Source organism: Geotrypetes seraphini, chromosome 2, assembly GCF_902459505.1.
Source record: "Geotrypetes seraphini chromosome 2, aGeoSer1.1, whole genome shotgun sequence".
In the NCBI taxonomy this organism is placed as follows: Eukaryota; Metazoa; Chordata; class Amphibia; order Gymnophiona; family Dermophiidae; genus Geotrypetes; species Geotrypetes seraphini.
The window spans coordinates 319,728,859-319,753,223 of record NC_047085.1 but is presented as its reverse complement, the minus strand read 5'-3'; the positions used below and the strand labels follow the sequence as shown (position 1 = coordinate 319,753,223).

At 42.1% G+C, this 24,365-nt stretch overlaps 1 protein-coding gene across 1 annotated transcript in view; it reads left to right on the top strand.

The window, feature by feature from the left end:
- The window catches only part of STT3B (STT3 oligosaccharyltransferase complex catalytic subunit B), a 249,045-nt gene that overhangs the window by 198,463 nt on the left and 26,217 nt on the right, over window positions 1–24,365 (top strand). The window contains exons 9-11 of the mRNA XM_033930112.1: window positions 18,622–18,776; window positions 19,565–19,776; window positions 21,586–21,773. Coding sequence (XP_033786003.1) covers window positions 18,622–18,776; window positions 19,565–19,776; window positions 21,586–21,773 — 555 coding nt within the window. The remainder of the gene's footprint in view (window positions 1–18,621; window positions 18,777–19,564; window positions 19,777–21,585; window positions 21,774–24,365) is intronic.

The window sequence follows — 24,365 nt, the reverse complement described above, 5'->3', positions numbered from 1 at the left end:
TTCCCTTATTTGGATGACTGGCTGATCAAGGCTCATTCTCCTCAGGCGGTTCTGCTTGCTACCAACCAGACCATTCACTTCCTTCAACTGTTGGGTTTCGAAATCAATCTACCCAAGTCGCACCTCATTCCGACCCAGCGACTTCAATTCATTGGAGCCATTCTGGACACTGTTCTGATGAGGGCGTTTCTTCCATCCAACCGCCTTCAGACCATCCTTCATCTCTGTCGGCAGGTGTTTCAACAGATTACCGTCTCTGCCAATCACATGATGGTGCTATTGGGGCACATGGCGTCCACAGTACATGTCACCCCCTTCGTACGTCTCCACCTGCGTACTCCTCAATGGACCCTAGCAACCCAGTGGTCGCAAGCGAAGGATCCTTGCTCACAACACATATCTGTGGCCTTGTCTCTTCGACAGTCGCTTCTTTGGTGGTTGACATCTTCAAATCTATCCAGAGGTCTGCTGTTCCATCTACCTCCTCATCATTTTGTGCTCATCACAGACGCATCCCCTTATGCCTGGGGAGCTCACTTGAACGAATTCCAAACTCAAGGGTTTTGGACTGCCCAGGAAAAGAAACACCACATCAATTTCCTGGAACTCCGAACAATGTTTTATGCCCTCAAGGCATTCCAACATCTTCTCTTTCCTCAAGTCCTTCTCATTTGCACAGACAATCAAGTTGCAATGTACTACATCAACAAACAGGGAGGGACAGGCTCTCGCCTGTTGTGTCAGGAAGCCCAACGGATTTGGTCTTGGGCGACAGCTCGTCATTTATTCCTGAAAGCTGTCTACATTCAAGGAGAACAGAATTCATTAGCAGACAATCTCAGCAGAATTCTCCAACCTCACGAATGGACTCTCGACCCCTTGACTCTCCAGTCCATTTTTGCCCAATGGGGCACTCCTCAAGTGGACCTTTTTGCAGCTCCTCACAATAATCAGCTGCCCCTGTTTTGCTCCAGACTCTACTATCCTCACCGTCTGGCACCCGATGCATTTCTCCTGGATTGGACCAATCTATTCCTATATGCATTTCCTCCTCTACCGCTCATGTTGCGGACATTGTTCAAGCTCAGGAGGGAACAAGCCACCATGATTCTCATCGCTCCACGGTGGCCCAGGCAACATTGGTTCTCCCTTCTACTTCAACTCAGTTCCAGGGAACCCATAATTCTTCCACTGTTTCCTTCTCTGCTTACTCAGCATCAGCAGGCCCTACTTCATCCCAACTTACAGTCTCTGCACCTGACAGCTTGGTATCTCTCGGGCTGACTTCGGCTCACTCACTCCTTTCTCAGCCTGTCCGTTCTATCAGTGTTATCAGCAGAAGTGGTCCCGGTTTTCTTCCTGGTGTCTCTTGCATCACCATAACCCCATGTCTCTAGCAGTGGGACTGGTGTTGGACTATCTTCTTTCCTTGTCTGATTCTGGTCTCAAATCTACTTCTATCAGAGTTCATCTTAGTGCTATTGCTGCCTTTCATGAGCCAATTCATGGAAAACCCCTCTCGGCTCATCCTTTGGTTTCTAGGTTCATGAGGGGCCTTTTCAATGTGAAACCACCTCTCAAGCCCCCTCCTGTGGTCTGGGATCTCAATGTGGTTCTTTCCGCTTTAATGAAGCCTCCTTTTGAACCTTTGACCACAGCGCATTTCAAATTCCTTACTTGGAAAGTGGTCTTCCTTATAGCTCTCACGTCTGCCAGGAGGGTCAGTGAGTTGCATGCACTAGTGGCCGATCCACCTTTCACTGTTTTTCACCATGATAAGGTGGTTCTCCGTACACATCCAAAGTTTCTCCCTAAGGTTGTGTCTGACTTTCATCTTAATCAGTCCATAGTCCTACCTGTATTTTTTCCAAAGCCTCATTCTCATCCAGGTGAACAGGCTTTGCATACCTTGGACTAAACGTGCTTTGGCTTACTATCTTGAACACACTAAACCTCACAGATAATCTCCCCAACTGTTTTTGTCCTTTGATCCTAACAAATCCTAAACGCACTCTATCCAATTGGCTTGCTGCTTGCGTTTCTTTCTGTTATGCTCAGTCGGGCCTGACACTGGAAGGTTCTGTCACAGGCCACAAAGTTAGAGCTATGGCAGCGTCTGTAGCTTTCCTCCGCTCCACTTCCATTGAGGAAATCTGCAAGGCTGCTACTTGGTCCTCAGTTCATACATTTACATCTCACTATTGTCTGGATGCATTCTCCAGACGGGATGGACACTTCGGCCAATCTGTTTTACAAAATTTATTTTCCTAATGGCCAACCTTCCCTCCATCCCGCTTTTTGTTAGCTTGGAGGTCACCCATCAGTCAAGAATATGCTGCCTGCTTTTCCTGGGATAAAGCACAGTTACTTACCGTAACAGGTGTTATCCAGGGACAGCAGGCAGATATTCTTGCGTCCCTCCCACCTCCCTGGGTTGGCTTCTTAGCTGGCTTATATTAACTGGGGACCGCGCGCCTTCGTCGGGCGGGAAGGCACGCGCGGTGCGGCCTAGCTAGAACTTTCTAAGTTCTTAGAGTGCAATCACTCTAAAATTGTCCATACCGGGGCTCCGTCGGTGCCGTCACCCATCAGTCAAGAATATCTGCCTGCTGTCCCTGGATAACACCTGTTACGGTAAGTAACTGTGCTATCTGGATCCATGAGTCTGATAAATGTCTTTTGGATATGTATTAGAAACATACTCGCATACGGAGTTGGAGGACAGCTAGTACATTTTATACTTCTACCATGTTTCCCCAAAAATAAACCTTAGCATGATTTTCGGGGTAGGCCTTAATATAAGCCCTACCCCATAAATCAGCGACGCGGCACAGGGAAGGTCGCGGCAGGAGAAGGCCGCAAAGCAGCTTGTTTAACCCTTTCAGGACCAAGGGACATATTTGTCCCATAACTTTAAAATCCTATCAATTTTGATTGGGATAGTCTACAGTTCTAAATTTGATATGTACGGATTCCATATGATACTGCCTTTATGTAAACAAACTGGTTCCGACATTCATTCATTAGCATCGTTGCCAGATTGACGAGAAGATTCACTTGCCACACTGTCCATAAGCCAGAAGTGTGATTTTTTTAAAAAAAAAATAATGATATTTCACAAAAAAAATCAACTTTTTGGCATCTGCAAGCCCTTTTTACCATAAAAATGTCGTCAAAACCACAAAAATTGGCCTACGATCCTTATGGTCCTGAAAGGGTTAAAGTGCTGCTGATGCTGCTGTTTGGAGGGAGGTATGTCGGTCTCGCAGTGGGGAGGATCAGCGTGGTTCTGCGCGTGGGGGATGGGAGGAATAGAAAAATGTGCAAGGGGTTCTGCTGCACGTGTGGGGGGGAGGGATAGAAAGATGCTGTGCAAGGGTTCTGCTTCATGGGGGAATGCGAGGGAGGGGAATGATAGAAAGATGCTACTCAAGGGTTCTGCTTCATGGGGGGGGGGTTGGGTTAGAAAGATGCTGCAGAGGCAAGGCACAAGGGGATGGGTGAGAGCAGAGGAAAGATGCTGCACATGTGGGGGAGAGAAAAGAGGAAGGGAGAGATGGTCATTGTACATGAAAAAATAAGACATCCCCCGAAAATAAGCCCCAGTGCGTTTTTTGGACCCAAAATTAACGTAAGACACTGTGGTAGTATTTTTCCATCACAAAGTTTTCCTATATGCTTTATAAATATTATAGCAACTATGTAGCACAGGTTACTATATATCACTCTCTACAGAGCATTTCTTGATTATGGTATTTAGTCTTTCAGGATTTTTCTTAAAGGCTATGAGTGATGTCAGTAACATTCTTGATCTCTTCTAGTAAAGAGAGAACCATAGTCATATGTTGTATACATGCTCTCCATTTATCAGGCAGATCAGAGAGTACTAAATAGATCAGGGCTCTCAAAGTCCCTCCTTGAGGGCTGCAGTCCAGTCAGGTTTTCAGGATTTCCCCAATGAATATGCATGAGATCTATGCATATTCAATGGGGAAATCCTGAAAACTCGAATGGCTTGCAGCCCTCAAGAAGGGACTTTGAGATCCCTGAAATAGATGGTCTGGCTACAACTTTATTACAGTTTGTTTCCCTTTTTCCATGCTCTGATAGTGAGAAGTAATTGCTAATAAGTTCCTGCTCATGAATGAGCTGATAATAGAAACGAGGAAAGTCACTGTGTGGACAAATATGGGTATTTACCTTTTAAAAAGCATATCTTCCATCAAAAAGCAAGATGAACTGGCCACACGATTAAGAACTTAAGAATTGCCGCTGCTGGGTCAGACCAGTGGTCCATCGTGCCCAGCAGTCCGCTCCCAAGGCAGCCCTAGTGCCCTAACTGAGACTAGCTTTACCTGCGTACGTTCTGGTTCAGCAGGAACTTGTCTAACTTTGTCTTGAATCCTTGGAAGGTGTTTTCCCCTATAACAGCCTCCGGAAGAGCATTCCAGTTTTCTACCACTCTCTGGGTGAAGAACTTCCTTACATTTGTACGGAATCTATCCCCTTTTAACTTTAGAGAGTGTCCTCTCGTTCTCCCTACCTTGGAGAGGGTGAACAACCTGTCTTTATCTAATAAGTCTATTCCCTTCATTATCTTGAACGTTTCAATCATGTCCCCTTTCAGTCTTCTCTTTTCAAGGGAGAAGAAGCCTAGTTTCCCTAATCTCTCAATGTATGGCAGCTCCTCCAGCCCCTCAAGTGATATCTAGCAATGCTGGGTTGGAGTAGAACTTTTAAGGCTTGTAAACTACTTGGAAAAAAGTATCAGTACTAATGTATTTTTCATGCCCTTCACACTTCAGGGAGGTATCTGGTTTTCCTTTTGTACTCTGTTAAACAGATGGAAACATGTATGTTTCTCCCTGTGTCTAATGCTTACTTGTATTTAGCCCCAAACTTAAACTGTATTTTGTTTGTTTCCATCGGTAAAAGCATGTTGTTATAAGAGATTCTTAGGAAAAACTTTTGCATATCAACTAGTGCAATGAATTCATGTTGAAGTACATTTATTCCTCAAGCTCAGCCTTATTATTTATTTAGAAAAATTCTTAAAATTTATCCGTTTGATAAATATGTGACTTAATTTCCATTTTATATTTTCTGAGAAATTTCGATAAGCTTATTTAAGTAATTCACTGTTTGTGCAGTTCCTTCTTGCTGTAAACCGCCTTGAACTAATGGTTTGGCGATATATAAGAATAAAATTATTATTAAGTGGCACAAGGCAGGCGCAAGTTTTTCGCTACCTGCCTGGTCCTGTGCCGCTCTCTAAATGGCTGCCGTCAGTTTTCGTGGGACTCTCAAGTCTCAAGACTCGCGAGAACTGACGGCAGCCATTCAGAGAGCGGTTCAGGACCAGGCAAGCAGTGAAAAGCTCACACCTGCTTTGTGCTAGAGAGTTGCGTGGGGACTGAAAACACACCCGGCCCCGCCAAAATCCCACCCATCCCTGTGAGGAATCCCCTCCGTCCCCACCCATCCCCACGAGGAATCCTCTATGTCCCCACCCATCCTCGCCTATCGCCCCATAAGTTACCTGTCCCCATAAAAAGCAGCAATTACTTCAGAAAGTTTTGATTTTTTTAAAGCCTTAGTTTATTTAAACCAACAATAAAATACATTCATTTTTTTTAACACCCCCCTCCTTTTTTTAATATCCCTCCTCTATAAAAATATATTTTTAGTAATAATCCATGAGTCACAAAGCAAGGGTGCACCTAGGAAAAGGGAGCATCATAAACACTGCAGTGAGCATTAGAACATTAATATACCCATTGTTAAACTGAAGCCAGATTAATACAGATCGATCCTGCACAGTCAACGCTTAAAGAACAGTCCTTTTCATACATACAGAACACAACTTCCCTACCCCTCACACTGGCCCACTTGCTTCCTTGTCACCATCACCACACTCTTCCTTTCCCTGATCCTGTCACCATCATTTCTGTACCCCCTTATGCCTGTTCCTGTCACCAGATTCTCTCCCTTCCCCTTAACCCCAACCAGCCTGCCACATCACTCTCCCTACCTCTCTCTGCCCAAGGTGGAAGGCTATCATCTTGGCTGGCCTATCTGACACCTTATTCTCTAGCCACCTGTAATCCTATGCTCCATGTCATCATTGCTTCATTCTCTCTACCCCTCATAATGGTCTTCACTTGTCCCTTTTGCTAGTTCTCATATTAGCTATACTTCTGCTTACTTGTCTCTGCTATCTTGTGCCCCCCCCCCCCCCTCCTCTCCCTGTCTCTCCCTTCTAGAGGTCTGCACGGGAACGGGGATCGCACCCTTGGCCCACGGGACGCCCACGGGGATGAAAACAGGCCTACCTAAATTCTGGCGATGCAGGCATGCAGCTTACAAGTCCGGCGTCGCAGCGAAAACAGCCATGCTGAGCAGTGAGCTCAGCACGTACACAGCTGAAAGCCTTGCTTGCTGATTGGTCCGGCGGCACGGTAGTGCGGGGCCACCGGACCAATCAGCAAGCAAGGCTTTCAGCTGTGTACGTGCTGAGCTCACTGCTCAGCATGGCTGTTTCCCGCTGCGACGCCGAACTTGTATTTTGCGATACAACTGTAAGAAAGCAGAGGGGATAACTAGGAGACCTATCACCAGCGCTGTATACGAACCAGAGGAGAGGTCTTGATGCCTGGAGGTTTGCTGGCAGTTGGCTCCTGAATCACAGAGAAAGATTGAGGGAATGTGCAACAAATGTGTTATGAGGTAGAGGCCTATGATCAATGGTGAAGTTACAGTGTGAGGACATTCAGTGAAGTATTTTTCCACATGTCAAAGGGGTTTGGGCAATAACAAAGAAGAGATTATCAGACTGGGTTTAGGGAGCCCACTGAAAAGGTAAGAAAGAGAGGTGTTTGCAAGTGAACTTGTATTTAAGCTGCATGCCTGCATCGCCAGAATTTAGGTAGGCCTGTTTTCATCCCCATGGGAGTCCCGTGCTCTATGGCTGCAGGTCTCCTTACTCTGGGGCACCAGACCTCCCTCATACAAAGGCCGGTAAAATATGTTAGCTTTGGGAAATGTATATGGCAAATGTCTTTGTTTTGTGTTCAAAAGAAAAGGAAATGCATTTCTGGTTTTATTTCTACAGTGTTGAAGTACTTGCTGACCCTTGCTGTGACTGGTGGGGATCCCCAAGCACCACCAGCAGAGGACCTCCTCTAGAGATGGCCAGAACTCCCCTCCACCAAACACAGCAGTCACTGGTAGCATCCATGAGCCACTGAGGTGCCAGCATCTGTGACTCAGGGACGCTACTGCTGCCTGCCAAGCTTGGCAAAAGGGACCCCCAGCCAACTGCAAAGGAAGTCCTCAGTTGACAGCTTGGGGGTTCTCATCAGCTGAGTATTTACATTTTATATTTACATTAGAGGTTCTGGTAGAAACCCATTTACAAAGTATGTATTCTTCCCAATTAATATTTCCAAATTAATAAAGTCTCTTTGCTTATTTGTAAATGGGTCTCTACCAGAGCATTTAATTCAGTAGCATAATTAAATAAAATAACTATTTCTGAAGTTTATAGGGAAGGGTGGGGACGGAGGGGATTCCTCGCGGGGACGGGTGGGGACGGAGGGATTCCTCACGGGAACGGGTGGGATTGCTCATGGGAACGGGTGGGATTCCTCACGGGGACGGGTGGGATTTCTGTCCCCGCGCAACTCTCTACTCCCTTCATACTAGCTCTCATTCTTTCTTCTCCTTACCCTGACCTGCCTCTCCCTTCCCCATAGCTGTCCCCCCACAATCCCAAGCCCACCCCTGCCTAACCTGTGGGCCAGATTGACTCTCCTCCCCCACCTGTCACATGCAGGCCAAGTCCCAGCACTCATGTTGACCTAGGGGGGGATCCCTGTGGGATTCCCGTGATCCCCGTTCCCGTGCAGACCTCTACTTTGTGCACCGCTCTGCTGCTGCTGGAAGATATCAGGAGCAGCAGTCCAGCAAGGGAAGGGCAGGAGCACAGAAATCTCTTGCCAATACAGCATTGGACCCCCGGGGGGGAGGGGATATTTGCTCCATAAGACACACCCTTATTTCCACCCACGTTTTGGGGGAAAAAGTGCATCTTATGGAGCGAAAAATACAGTAATTGTCTTTAAAATGTCATTTATGCAGTTAATTTAATGTCATTTAACAAAATCTAACAAGCAAAAGGAGCAAAAAGAGTTCCATGGGATGTCAACAAATGAACAAATACTATGAAGTCTAAAGCACCTTTAATAAAGCATAAAACAGTCCAAATAATAAGTTGCTCACTGGAAAGACAGACTCAATTCAAAGCAGGCACTTTCTCTCAATTTCAAACAGTTTCTTGATGGTATCATCAAGAGGGACTACTATTTCAGTTTTCAAACATTCCTCCAAGCATTCTCGGATAATATCTAACAGAGAGGTGCTCAACAAGTCGATCGTGATCTACTGTTCAATCACAAAGGCAATGCAAGTCGATCACAGAGCCCTGCCTTTCAAAATAAACTCTACCGCGCACAAGAGACTGTGCCTGAAGCTGTATGTTCAGTAGTGCTGCCTGATTCACCAATTCAAATTGACTCATTGATTCACTTTGGTGAATCGATTCAAATCGATTAGTTTGTTGTTCGTTTTTTTTTTTTAATCGGGCTCGCCGATTCCTTCAGGTCTCCTAAAGCAGGAGTGACAGCGCTGCCTCTTGCTGGCCATCCACTGTCGCTGCTGCTCCTTGGGTCAGTCAGGAAGTGCTCCAGTGCATAGGCGCTCTTTGTAGCGTCCTCCAGCTCCCCCCTGGCCTCCCTCGCCTTCAGCTAATTAGGGCAGCCTGCAGAGAATCGCCAGTGCTGTAGCGATCCTTAACAGGCTGCCATCGGCCGCCATAGCACGTTCTCTCAGTTGCGATCCCACCCCTGATGTCAGAGGAGGGGCGGGACTGCAGCAGAGGGAACATTCTAAGGAGGCCGACGACTGCCTGTTAAGTATCGCTACAGCACTGGCGATCCTCTGCAGGATGCCATAATTAGCTGAAGGTGAGACTGGGAGGCCAGGGAGGAAGTTGAAGGATGCTACATAGAAGGGGGGAAAATGCAGGCCTATGGAGGGAGGAGGTCCAAAGAGACTTGAATATGTCGGACTGGGGTGGGAGGGAGAGGGGAGAAGAAGTAATGGGACTAAAAACAGGAGAGGGAGGGACAATGGAATTTAGGGAGGGAAGAAACAGAAAGAGAGAAGTAATAGTGTGGGGGATAGAGATACTGGGATGGTGGGGGGGATAGAGATACTGGACAGGAAGGTAATTGGGAAGAGAAAGGGAGAGCTGGTGGACCCTGGGGTCTTAGGGAAGGAGGGAGAGATGCTGGAGGAAAGGGTAGTTGAAAAAAAGAGAGATGGTGGATCTGGGGGTGGTTGGCCTGGTGTCCATCGCTGCAGCTGCGGGAATGGAGATGAAAAAAAGGAAAGATACCAAACCTCCAGGTGAGGGAAGGGGAGGACGAAGATGGAAGATGGATGGTTAGCATGGAGAAAGAAGAAAACAGCAAATGAGCAGGAGACCCTGGCATGCGAGTTATCAGAAGATTCTTGTCGCAGAGCCTGGGACCAAAATGATTTGAATAATGACCAGACAACAAAAGATAGAAAAAATAATTATATTTTCTGTTTTGTGATTAGAATGTGTCAGATTTGAAATGTGTATCCTGTCAAAGTTGGTATTAGATCGCAAACGTGAGCTAGGATTTAACAAAGAGAGGGAAAATACTTTTTTGTTTGTTTATTTTGTTTACACCACAGTGCCAGTGTGGGTAGGAGAGGCCAAAGGGGCGGGGTGGGTGAAGAGACTATAAAATCCACCAAGATGTTTGAAAAAACACCCAATTGGGCAGGAAAATCGAATTGAATCGAAAAATCGATTAAATAGGTGAATGGAATCGAAAATTTCTTTCCTGAATCTGGCAGCACTAATGTTCAGGCCACCTTTCAACCCTTCCACCCCAGCTCTGACCCCTCCCAATCACGAACCAAGTGTGGCTCCACCTTTAGTAGTGATCCACATTTTAAGGAAACATTCACTGCCATCCTTAATGTCCCAATAACCCATCTCTACCACAAGAGCACTAGCCATCTCCACCATGAACTCTCATGAGAACTGCTAAGGTAAACGTTGCTTCAAAAGTCGTGAGAGCTCTGAACAGGTGGTGAGCAACTAACAAATCTCAAGAACTGCAAAGAGATTGCACGGATCACCATCAAGTCTCACGAGGGTTGGGTGACACTATTCCTCTCATTTTTGAAAAGGGAGGGCAGAAGCAGTCGCAAAGAATTGTATTCTGCCATACGTGTTCTTGCTGTTATGCAAGGTAAACAATATATATTTTAAATATAAAGTGCACTCGGTATATATATAAATAAATAAATATATGTTTAGCATTTTTATCGTTGGTAGATCATTTTGACTTGGTCATTTTAAAACTAGCTCGTAAGCCAAAAACGTGTAGGCACCCCTGATCTAACACAATCTAACAATGTAGACCTTATATAACATGAAATTCACTTATGTGGTCGGATATCTTTGACTCCTGAATCTGTGTGTTACTGGGTTTACTAGACATTTAGAATACACTGTAAATTGTATTTGTTAACTCTGGATAACTGTCCAAGAAAAAATATAGCATATCAAACCAGAGACAAGTCAGTCTTTGTAGGTTATTCAAAGGATGTTCCAGTAGAAGCTACAAAGCTGCCAGAGTCTGCATTGTGTTTCTTCCTGTCTAAAGGGAGTATTATGCAAAACGTATTTTAATGGCTAAAAATTCTGCCACATTATACTCCATAGTCAAATCTGTAACATCAAGAGAGGAGGAAAAAAATACTGTAGACCTTTCTCCCACAGCTCAAGATCTCGTGACATATTTTATTGATAAAATACAGAATATCAGAGCTACCCTTCCACAAAAAAACAAGGATTCAAATTTGTCCACTAAATATAGAGGACAATTCATTCTCGCAATCATTCCCAAAATGTTCCCGTTTTTCTCTTCCTAACCTCTCTGATGTCCAAAGATGCTTAAACACTATGAACATCTGAGGATCAAGTTCTGAAATAATCCCACCGTACATTTTAAAACATTTTTTTTTTTCCATTTTCGGCCCCCACATTCTTGACCTCGTCAAAACAAGCTTGTATACTGGAATCTTTCCAAAAGTATGGAGAGAATCTGTGATATATTCCACAATCAAATATCACGGAGCTACCCTCAAGACAAATCTAACTACTGACCGATAACAAACATCCCTTTCCTGGCTAAACTTTCAGAGAAACTAATGTTTCTCCAAATCTCTGACTTTGTTGAGAAAATGAAGATCCTGCATCCTAACCAGACAGGTTTCAGGAAAGATCACTCTATGGAGCATTCCTTAATAGGACTTAAAACAAACATCATTTACCATCTTGATCACCAAAAATCGGTTCTCCTAATTTCCCTGGATCTTTCCGCTGCATTCGACACTATCGACCATAATCTTTTACTACATCGTCTTTATGAAATCGGAATCTCGGGCCAAGTTATGGACTGGTTCTCCTCTTATATCACTGAACGATCCTCAAAAGTCACCTTTAATTCTTCTACTTCTGACACATTCACTAATAATTTTGGAATCCCCCAAGTTTCAATTCTATCACCCCCTATTATTTAATATCTTATTGGCTCCTCTACTAACTTTAGGACACTCAATTGGGTTCTCTGTATACGCTTACGCGGATGATATCTAGTTATTTCATTCACTTAATCTAGATAACCCTGAAGAAGTCATCAACGTAAACCAGAAATTAAGTAAAATTAAAACATGGTTGACCAAAAATATGTTGTCATTGAACATCGATAAAACTAAACTAATGCTTTTCCTTATTAAAGATGGGCTTTCTCTGCTCAATCCCATTGAAACAGAATTATCCCCAATCCAAGAGGTTTCCACTCTTAAACTACTGGGATTAATCCTAGAAAGAAAAATTTCCTACCATGACCAAATTAGCACAATAGTGCAAAATTGTTTCCACAGTTTGCTTACGATTTGCGCACTCTACAGTTCTTGAAACTCAATTTATAAACATCTTAATCCATTCACTTGTGATCTCTCACATAGACTATTGTAACGCACTGTATAAAGATATAACTAAAAAAGAATCAGAAGGTTACAAATAGTATAGAATATTGCTATTAAAATAATTTTCCATGCAAAAAAGTACGACCATGTTTCTCCCTTAATGATTAAAACTCATTGGCTTCCAGTGGAGCACAGAATCACTTACAAAATATTATTAATTTTCAAAACCAATTCAAGTAACCTCCCAGAATTTATTAATAGACTTCTAATTCCCTATATGCCACCAAGATCACTTTGTTCAGTCTCACAGAACTTGCTTGCAGTCCCTTCACTGAGGCACATTAATACTTTGCTTAATAATATCTTCTCAGTAACTACTCCATTCCTCTAGAACTCCTTGCCAAAATATTTAAGAGAAGTGATGCCTCAGTCTAAACCATATTCAGTCCAAACTTAAAGCTGATGCTTTTGTACTTTAACGGTCCTTCTAAGGACTAAATATCTAGATCTGTACCCTTTTTCCTCCCTTCCTGTTTTTACCTTTTCTGTACTTTACTTTCATGATGGTAGCTCATACCTTTTTCCTTATGTTCCAGTTTGTCCTAATTAATGTGTTTAACTAATTACACTTGTGATGTTTGTTTTTATTTAGTTAGTTTACATATGCTTAATATAATGTCTGATATAACTATTTTTGTTTTATGTAATCCCTTTTTATTATTGTTCACCGCTTTGAAGCCTGATTAGACGGTATATCAAACTTTTAATAAGCTTGGAAATTTGGATTCTAGAAGAAAAAGTGCAGTGACAACATTTTTTGCATAATGTTTTCATCAGATTTCTCATAAATTTGTTAAAATCAGATTACTCAAACCTAATATAGGGGCATTATCCACTTGCTTAGATGTCTGCTTCACAAAATCAGTATTACAGTTAACATGCCCTATCACAACCCTCAGCTTGGGAGAACTTGTGCGGCCAATTCTTATTGCTTGTTGATGGAGAACTCATAAATCAGACATACAGTTCCTTCCATCTCACTGAGAGTATTTCCACAGGGGTATGATACATGGCAAGGGGTATGCATGCTCGAGTTTTGACCCTGATAAAGCTACTCTGTCTCAGAGCTGTCGAATTACCTCACCCACCTGTCTGATTTATCCTGCTGCCTATGGAAATCATTTTTTATAGGTTGTCACCTTTGATTTACATGCCACTGTTTCCAACAAATAGCAGTCTTAACACTCACCTGTGAGCAGTCACACAGCCTAGACTTATTTCTGGCATTGTTTTTATAACTTGAACATTTTGTATAATTGAACATGAAAAGCTTTATTCTATAAGTTATTATAAAAATGAGTAAATCAAGCATAAAGCTATTTATTGTATTTGCAATCTGTAATTATTTTTAAAAAAGATCATTTTCTCCCCTACCTGTGTTAACATAAATTTCTGTTGCAAAGACATAGGATTCTGTACTGTAGCTGTTGCTTCCCATAGTTGCAGATTTTACAGCAGGGTGTCACTCAAATCTTTCAACTCCTCCTCTTTAGCAGTGGAGAACAGCTCCCCCATCAGTTTTTCCTTCTGCAAGCAAATTCAGAAGATGTGTTCTAATCTGCTCTGCGTCTTTTTTGGTTTGTTTTCTGTTATTCGATCATGTAATATCTTCCTACCAACTTCTGCACTAGTTGCCGATGGAGGCGCGTGTGAAGTTTAAGTCTGAATGTTTTTGCTTTAAGGTACTACAGTGATGCCTTGGAATCCGAACTTAATCCATTCCAGAACCCCGTTCGAGTTCCAAAATGTTCGAGTTCCAAGACAATTTTTCCCATTGAAAATAATGGAAACTGGATTAATCCGTTCCTGTGTCCCACAAACTCAAATTTTAACAGTAAATACACTGGATTTTAGGGGCAGAAACACACACATACTCCCGTCCCGGGCGTCCTATACAGAATCGGGCCTACATCCGCTCAAAGTTAACCCAATTCTGTAACCAACGTCCATGTTGCAGACACTGGTTACAGAATCGGGTTTTATAGGAGGGGCCTTAGGCGCTTGGGCCAATAAGGTCCTAGGATCCTGTGGGTTGGGCAGTGGAGGGGCGGGCCCGCCTCATTTGGTTGGAGGCGGGCCTGCTGGATAGACGGTGCGAGTTGCCGACCGGCCAAATTGGAGGTAAGCCCAAGGAGGGGTTCTGGGATGGGGGCTTTTGTTGGGGGAGTCTGGCAGGAGGGGTTGGGTACATCCTTCTGACAGCGATCTTAGGGGGGCCATTCTGCTATCCCTGGGGAGCATTTTTTTTTTTTTAAGAAAAAGTGCCTCCCGATTGGCTGATTAGACAACTGTAGGACGCCTATAGCTGCCTACTATCGGGAGCACTTTGCAGAATCAGGGCTACAATGTGCAGGGTGTTCGGATTCCAAAGCAGAGTTCGGATTCTGGGGCAAAATTTACTACAAAACGTTCGAGTTCTGGGGCGTTCGGATTCCAAGATACCACTGTATTTGGTGTAGCCCCTAAATACATAACTGACCTTTTCTCTTTCTCAACCAATAGACATGAGAAGCTCACGCATGAATTTTGTTTCTCCACCAGTAAATTTAAAAAACATCAATATCTTGTCTCATATCAGGCAGCATTATGGGGTAAAGATCTAGAACAATTACTTATGCTTACTAATAGTTATGGGAAATTTAGGAGACACCTTAAAACATATCTGTTCCTGAAGTACTTAGGTAGCTGATTTGTACAATCTTATTCCACAATAACTGATCTCTAGAGCTGTTAATCACTAGCTTTTTACTTTGTTAGTTTTACTTAATTTGTAGCATTTTTAACCATTGTAAACCGCATAGAACTTCATGGTCCTGCATAAACTGTTTTTATTATTGCCATTTGTTCATTTTTTTTTTCCTGCATGGCTTCAATGCTCAGAGGTCTTCTTGGGCTTATTCCACCAGGGAAATGACACAGTCCCATGTGGGTAGACTGTTGCTCACAGGCCAGTCTCTGAGTACCTATGAAGTCAGCTTGCTTTGAGTCCTTTCAGGAGCTTGGGGTGCATTCCCCTGGGAGCTTGCTCGCCTGCTGATTTATCAGAGGCTTGAGTGTAGGATATGTCCCCTGTGTAACAAACCTCTGGGTATCTGGGAGCCAGCTGCAAAGTCCCCCACCCCTCCCAACATGTTGTGTAGATTTTCAGGGATTGGAGTCCGTTGTCGGGATCTGCCTGACCAGCAGCTAAATTTCCAGTGGTGGACCTATTCCTGACACTTTCTGAAGCAGAAATTATTTCCCTGCAGGCAGGCTGCTGCAAGCTGGTAGGCACCAGAAGTCACAGTGAGTACCACTATTATTTCCTATAGGGTTTCTAAAAAAGGCAGATTCAAGGTTTCTGGGTTTAGAGTTAGGTTTCCCTACCTCTAAAACCCCTTTTTTGATGTTTTTTGTTTTTCAGTAAAGCTTCAATGGGCCTTTTTGGCGTGATTTTTCTGATGGCAGCAATCTTGGATTTTGGCAAGCTTTTTTTCTCTTGCTTTTTCCTGCCTCAAAACCCCTCGTTTTGCCAAGGGATCATCTGTAGTGGAGTCCCCAGGTCATGCATTTTTTTTGCATAGCTTTTCTAGTTGTGGAGCAACCATGTTGTACATACCGTGGGATAGGGAAGAGAAGGCAGAAGCTTTGTGCTCAGCCTCTCTTGAGTTCTGCAGGGTATTAGATCACCGAAAAGATACCCATCTGGAGGTCACCTGCAGCAAGGAAGCAGAAGAAGCCTTGCCGCCCTTGCAGGGGTCCTTGGGGGCTTCCTGTCCAGGGATGCTCAGAATTTATCAGTCTCCTGTGGAAGGCCTACTTAACAGGTCCGGGAAGTACTCTGCCTCGTGTAGGAGCGTCAGCTCCATTACAGAGGTATTCACGGCAGGCAAACTCTTGTTCCTGGGGAGTGGTCTCTTTCCCAGAAAGTGTTTACCCTCATTGTTCATTGCTAGGAAAGACCAGAGATGGATCTCATGGCCTCAGCCTAAAACGCAAAAGCACAGTCGAAGAGCTGAGCTGGGAAGCACAGGGCTGGATGCTGTCCTTCAGCCCTGACCCACCAAGCTCCTATTCTGTGTTTCCACCATGGGCCATAGTGGGCTGGATCATCAGCAGAATAGCGAACTACCAGGGGCTGATGATTCTGGTAGCTCCAGACTGGCCTCGTCAACCTTGGTACATGGATCTGGTACACCTCCAAAGAGGCTGTTCTCTCTAGATGCCATTTCATCCCAAGCTACTCAGTCAGGTTCCAGTTCCTATGGAGAATCCATAGTGCTTTGGTCTTACAGCATGGCTCTTGGGTGCGTGCCCTAACTCACAAGGGTTGTTCGGAGGTGGTCGTCTTGACCCTCCAGAGAGCAAGGAAACCTTTGACATTTGCGGCATTTGTGAAGACCTGGAAGGCTTTCCAGTTACGGTGCTCCAAGGTGCAGGTAGAGCCTGATAGGGCTTCAATCCCGGTGATTCTAGCTTTCCTGTGAGCCGGAATAGAAAAGGGCCTAGCAGTCCAGATAGCTGTCCCCTCATGCTTTCAAGCTCAGAGAAGCATGCAATCGTTGGCATCTCACCCAGATTTCACTCAGTTCTTGAGTGGGGCATTCAGCTTGCATCCACCATTGCTTCGGCCATTTCCATCTTGGGACCTTAATGTTATTCTAAAGGGGTTTCTGGAAAACCCCTGATGGACGTGTCCCTCTTGGATCTTACAGTCAAGTCCATTTTTGGTTGCCATTGTCTCTGCGAGGCAGATCTCAGAGATACAAGATCTCTCCTATAGAGAACCATTCCTTCAGTTTACAGTACCTTCTTTTCTGCTGAAGGTGGTTTCTGCCTTCCATGTCAATCAAGAGATTAGTTTTACTCGCCTTTACCCCACTGGTTCGGCAAAGCAGGACAAGATTTTGCAGAGGCTGGATGTGCACAGAGTTCTATTCCATGACCTGGAGAGGACCAATGATTGCCGTCTCTATGTCCACCTTTTTGTGTTAGCCAGTCAAATTAGGATGAGGCAAGCCAGTTTCCATGGTATTGAGTGTTAGATGGATTCATATGGTAACTTCTTCCTACACTATGAGAAACAACCCCCTATTTCCATCGCAGCTCATTCAACTAGAGGTGTGGCTGCTTCCTAGGTGGAATCACGTGTTGTTTCACCTGTAGAGCAGCTATGGAAATTAAGTAAATAAACACTAGATTATTCTCTGAATTAACAATTTTTTTATTAATATATCAATATATGAGGACATACACGTCTTAAAGGCAGACATAGTATGTTCTAAATTCTGGACAAAAGCTTGCCCCTTATATAGGAAATGTGACATTTTAGAGCACAAAGGAATCACATAAATGCATAAAAGATTTATTAGAATGATTGCATAGGTCAGTCTACTAATGACTTTATACATATGGTTTACATCTTTGTGATAAATTCTATCACCATTATTTATTGGAGCTAAAATTGGTAACTGTTCAAGGTATGAATACCCTACTATGTTGTCCTTTCCTGAATGTCTCAGGGTCACATTAAAGTGAATAAGGTTTGAGTTAAGATGCATCTGGGAAAAGGGGTTAACCAAAGACTTACAATGTTATAGAAACCGAGCCTACTCCTGTATTAGTTAAGTATATTTCTAAGTTATCAATTTAATTTTTTCCACACAGCTATCTGGTATACTCTCCACACTTTTACAAAGTTCTACAGAGTGGATGTGGCAGCTCGAGAGGAATGTTCATTTTGTGTCCTTGGTACTGCAGACAGGCTCATCTATCCCTCTCTAGACATCTGCCACTGCTTTGGTACTTCAGCTACAGTACAGAATCATATGTCTTTGCAACAGAATGGAAGATTAGGTTCTTACCTCATTAATCTTCTTTCTGTTACAAGACATAGGATTCTATACTGCCCACCCTATACAGACTTTTGATTCATCTGATTCTGTCTCAGATGCTGCCAGTGTCACTCGCGGGGCTGCTTCTTCTGTCTTTGAGATTAGGAAGAGACAAATTTACAGGAACATGAAAGCACCTATTGCTTTTATCCTTTGGGGTTTTGCGGGGTTCTCCTGGGTACAGTTAGCAGATTGGTTCCTAGCTACTCATGAGGTTAATTTGTTGTGCACTGTTGATTGTTGTTAATCATTGTTCTCTTGTCTTAAGTTGCAGAACAGAATCTGGTTTGTGGTGGGGAAGTTCCCTATGCCCCCTTCTTTTCTTCTGTTTCAGTGGAGTTCAATTTGCTTTGATACTAACTGAAGGGGGAGCTGTTCTCCAATGTAAGAGGAGTTGGAAGATTTGAGTGACACCCTTCAGCAAAGTTTGCGATTATGGGGAAGCAGCAGCTACAGTACATAATCTTATATTTTATAACAGAAAGAAGATAACTTCAATGATCCAAAATATTCAATATTTTCCACACATTCAGAGAGTAATTTTTATAACCATTTCAGAATTATGTACCTGATTTCATTTTATTTTTTTAACAAGGTATGCCAAAATTCACATCCCCATCATCGCTTCTGTATCTGAACATCAGCCTACTACATGGGTTTCCTTCTTTTTTGACCTGCATATTTTGGTGTGTACTTTCCCAGCAGGGCTATGGTTCTGCATAAAGAACATCAATGATGAAAGAGTATTTGGTAAGAAGTATTCTAAAATTATTTTTTACTTTGTATTCTTGAATAAGTTTAATGCTTTTAAGCTTGTGAAGCTTATGTCACCTTGGATTAAACATAGATATATTGATGAAAGTTGTACCAACTTATTTAGATGACAAAATCTGATCATCTCAAAATTCTATTCCGCTATGCCCAACATAAAATCAAAACAGTGGCAGTGTTCCTGATCCAACTGAAGCATAAACACCAAAATGTTTTTTAAAAAGTGATATATAAAAAAAAATTTCATCTACATTATTGAAGGTGTTTTGTTTTGGCAGACACTGAGATACACTCAAGATTGCACAGGCTGTTATGGGACAAATGATGATGAAATATGTACCAATTTAGGCCAAACAAAGTTCTGAAGTTTGGTAGATGTGTATTTTTCATGCTCCTTATTTTAGATAGAAAGAGTGATAGTAACTTAAAATATTTTAATATACAATGGTATGCATGTCATACCTATTGGGTGAAGCAAATTCTGCCGATGTAATTGAGAGCATAACATATGCTGCAATGCATTCTAATCGTCTTTGTTCTAGTTCAAGTTTAATCTTCCATGGACAAACTGAGCAAAAAAAAAAAAAAATTGTCTTGCAGTTTTTGTTTTAAATTACTTTGTAAGTATCCAACAACAAAATAAAAACAATTCATGAAGATTCTTAGGATCTATATTCTCTACATATTATCACTGATAAAAATGTAATTCTCTTTCAATATGGACTTCCACCCTTGGTATATTGGGTCTATTTTTATTCCATCTGCAGTTGCACTCTATGCCATAAGTGCTGTTTACTTTGCCGGTGTGATGGTCCGTCTGATGCTGACTCTGACACCTGTTGTCTGTATGCTCTCTGCAATTGCTTTTTCCAATGTCTTTGAGCACTATTTGGGCGATGATATGAAGAGGGAAAATCCACCAATGGAAGATAGTAGTGATGAAGATGACAAAAGAAACCATGGCAACTTATATGATAAGGTGAGTGACTAAAGTACAGTCATCTTAAATAAGGTTTCTTCTTTTTCATTATGTTGGATGTCCATCTTACGTCATATGTTTATTACAAAAGTAGGAATTTGATGCAAGTCCATTCTTGTACCTAAAGTGTCTTAACTTTCTGAAACAAGTTCCGTCTTTCAAATGTTAATTTTAGGTAGTTGAAATAAAGCCTTGTTTGAGCAGAAGTTATGGTCTTAAGTGTCGTTTAATACAAAGGCATTTGTATGACTTGTTTCAAGGCTTTTTCCTTCTCATATATAAAGTGCAATTCAGATTTTTTTGTGTGGGGGGGATACTTTTTACATTTTTCAAATATGAAAGATTCAAATGTGAATCATTGAAACCAGTCTTCCCTCTCCAAATTTTACCTTTCTTTCAGGCTGTTCAGTAGATTAACTACTGTTCAGTATGATAAAATGAGATTATACAATAGGTTTGATCTCTACCCAGACAAAAGAATGTTTGCTCTGTAGTCAAAAGAGCCAAAGCAAAAGGACGTGACCTAAGGGTCCCAGTAAATTTTGAAGAAAATAATCCTTGTAGCATAGAGTTTCAGTATCCATCTTAAGGATCTAAGTAGTGATACTCTCGGTAACCTAAGAACACCATTCAGGATAAGGATCTAGATGTCAATGTGAATAGTACATTGAAATCTGCTTAGCAACAGCAGCCCAAAAAAAGCCCCCAATATTGGGAATTATTAAGAAATGAATAAATAGAAATGATAATGCTTCTGTTTCACATGCTGTAACCACTTCTTGATTATTGTGTGCAGATCTGGTTACTGCATCTCAAAAGGCATAGTGTAATTATTGATTAAGGAATGGTGATGGGTGACCTCTGGGAGAGACATGGTGAACCGGGGAGAGTGGAGAGGCACAGAGGGGAGGGACCATGCATCACGACCTATTCAGTGCTGAAACAGACACACTGAATCATCCTAAACCCGCATGAGAGAGCCAAAGCAGGCAAGTTTCGCCACAAAAGTTTAATTCATGTCACACACTCTGACTGTGCTTGACATCTGTAACATTCTAAAAGAAAGCAGAACATAACGTAACCCATCAATATCACGGGACAACAGTAAACATAAGAGGTGCATTTTAAATCAAGTCCTAATTTATTAATAGGAGTTCTATATCAAGCAAAGCTTATGAACATTTGCCTATAGTAAAGAACAAACAATGAAATTAATATACAACAATATACAAGCTGTTAGCAGGCATAGTAGAAAAAAAAATCCAGGATTCTGAAGGAAATAAGTCACACTTCAATCCTGTGGTCATGATGCAACTCTTAACTGGAAAGAAGGTTCTCCTTTTCAGAAATCCTTACTGTAGTGATCCTATATGCTCTTAAAGAAGGAGATTTACTAATAACATCTCCAGAAGATGGTTCAACACTGTTGATGCTGTGTGGAAAAGGAAGGAACATTTTCATCCAGCAATTGCTTACAGAGACCCAATGTCAAAATACCTTCTAACTGAACACTAAAGCAGGTGTGTGTTGCTGTTGTAAAGTCCAAAACTCGCATTCTTTTCAAGCCCACTCACGTAGCAACTCAGCATGCTGCTGATCTAAACATATAGTGGCTTTGTAAAATGGCTATTAACATGGAAAAGCTGTGTGCAGATCACTTGAAATGACTATCTATATGTATTTTATGTGCAAGGAGTAATCATAGTAATTAAAACAAGGTATTCTAAAAATATTTTTATTAACTGATGTAAAGTATAACTTGTCCAGAAAACAAGCATCCTCCTAAACTATTCTCTTATATTTACTCAGGCTGGAAAAGTGAGGAAGCATGTGTCTGAACAAGAAAAAGCAGAAGAAGGACTGGGTCCCAATATCAAAAGCATTGTAACGATGTTGATGCTGATGTTGTTGATGATGTTTGCTGTCCACTGCACCTGGGTAACCAGCAATGCATATTCTAGTCCTAGTGTTGTTTTGGCATCATATAATCATGACGGGTAAGAGTGCTTTTTAAGCCTTACCTCGCTATTTTCTGAAGTTAAAAATGCTGTATTGATAGGCTAATATAATTTTATCTGTAAGTATCCTCAATTCAGTTGCTCAGTTACTTCCAGTTCTTGGCATATTTATTGTGCATTCAAATTTGTAATACTTGAGACACTTCTTTTTGACTGGGTCTATTCCCAAGTTTGACAGGTTTTTGTTTCCAAGAACATATCCCAACCTTAACTAGATAACTATAGGATAAATTCATGAGGCCTAATTGCAGATCTTGGAACAATTCACCTGGGACCCTCAGAGGTCTGTCACAATACTCTTTTGTGATTAAGGTTCTCGTGACCTAGCTTCGCCATATTGGAAAGCAGGATGCAAAGCTTATGAAAGTTTGATCTGTCCTAGTACAGCAATGCATATTTACTTATATGTATTTAAGGTTTGCTTGTATCCTTTCAAAGCTGTGCCTCATCACTGATAGAGGGCATTGTTCTACTTTCTGGCAAGCCACAGCATCAACTTGTGGCTTTTGAATTGAAAAGATGAAGCTATTCTAATAGTTAAAATGATGCATTTCAAAATTAGTGAGTATAATATGCTTTCACATAATTATAGCAATTAAGCTACTGCTAATATTTTTAAACCATAAGCACTCTGAAAAAATATACTGCTAAATTGCCTATTGATGCCTTCATGAAAGAGAACATGCCGATGTTGATTTTTGTCATCATTTATCATGCTGACATTGGTTAAAAAGTACATTTAGAGATTGCCAATATTAGTCTACACTGAGTGGAACGCAAAGTTCCAAGTAGTTGATTTTTATCATCCATCATATGGTCTTAACACTGATAGTTGCAGTTAATTAGTAGTAATAGTAAACTTAGGCAAACTGGGGCACTGTGTGTCAGTATTTAATGTGCATGGTGTTTAGGCTGCCATAAAGATAACAAAATAGATTTCCATGATACTTAATAGAGAATGACATGGGGAAAAAATTTGTCCCTGCCTCGTCCCCACGGCCACCGTCCCTGTCCCTGCGACTACTGTCCCTCGAGGGCTGGAGTTGCCCACCCCTACCTAAAGGAAAAAACTTTCAACTGAGTACCCTCGAGCTCTCAGCAGCAAAGATTTTGAAATGGATATTTTATTGTTAAATAGTAATTAACTAGGCAATATGCATAATAAATACAGGTCACTGCAACTGGTGTACAGATCATTGCATACTTCGCATGATCTGTTATTTTTTAGTCTCATATAAACTGGTCCTTTGACAGGTGGTATGTCATTCTTACAAACTGAATGAAAATGAACAATGTCATTAGACAGGGCCTATTCATAAGAACAGGATAAAAGGAAGATATCCTGCCATTAGTGACCAATACAGTTTCATCTTTTCTCTGGGAAAATGAAATGTGACATCTACCGTATTTTTCAGACCATAAGACGCACACACCTGTAGAGGAGGAAAAACCAAGAAAAAAAAAATATTTCTTCTTGGTTTTTCCTCCTCTACACATAGGTGCGTCTGGTGCTGGGAAGGCCGCAGCCCCCCCCCCCCCCTTCCCGGGTACCTTTTTTAGTGGTGTTAGTCCAGTGCAGTCTCCTGAATGGCTGCCTTTGTCTTAGAAGAGCGGCGCGGGACCAGGCAGGAAGCGCAACGGTCACACTCCTGCATTGTGCATTGCTCTTCTAAGACAAAGGCAACCGTCCAGGAGACCGCGCTGGACCACCACCACTAAAAAAGGTAACAGGGGACCGCGCAGTGTATTCGGTCCATAAGACCCTTTTTGGGGGTGGAAAAAGTGCGTCTTATGGTCCGAAAAATAAAGTAATTGGTCACTGTGGGCAAATTTTCTCACACACTCATATCCCACCTACCCTCAGCCACTCTGCCCTTCTCTCTCAGAGAGCTTGTTGATTTTGCTGTCTCATGAATTTGGGAGTTACAAGATCAACAGACTCGACTCTTCTTATACCTCAATACATCAGTTACTGCAAAATGTCTAAATCCCTGTCTGATGTTATAACTAACTATGTTAAAAAGTTTTTATATCACTTCAGTAATGTCAAACAATCCTGCAACAGCAAAACACTTTGTGCAAACATTTAAAAAAATGAGTTGGAACCGTACCATATCGTAACAGTACTAACTCGCAGGACTCAATACACCATGTCCTAAAACTAATACAACTCCTAGTGAGAAAACGGAACAATGGGATTACTACAAGATTTCTACACAGAAATATTGCAACTAATAAATTCAAAGTGAAATACTTTTTCTCTCTTTGTTGTCCTGGGTATTTTATTTTTTCAATTCACTTTACTCACAGAGTCTGTTTTGTTTTTTTCTACTTTTATTTTATTTATTTATTTTTTTTGCTAAGCTGGGGGATTTTTTTCTTCTATCTTTGCAGGGTGCCCTGTCCACTTAACATATCTTCTCTCTCTATGTCCACTTTCCATCTTCCGCATCTCTATCATGTCCAGCATCTTACTCTCTGTCCTTGTTCCTTTGTACCTCTGAGATTAATATTTCCCTTCTGTGTCCCGCATCCCCTCTCCATCTAGTATTCTTCCTCTATCTCTGTCCC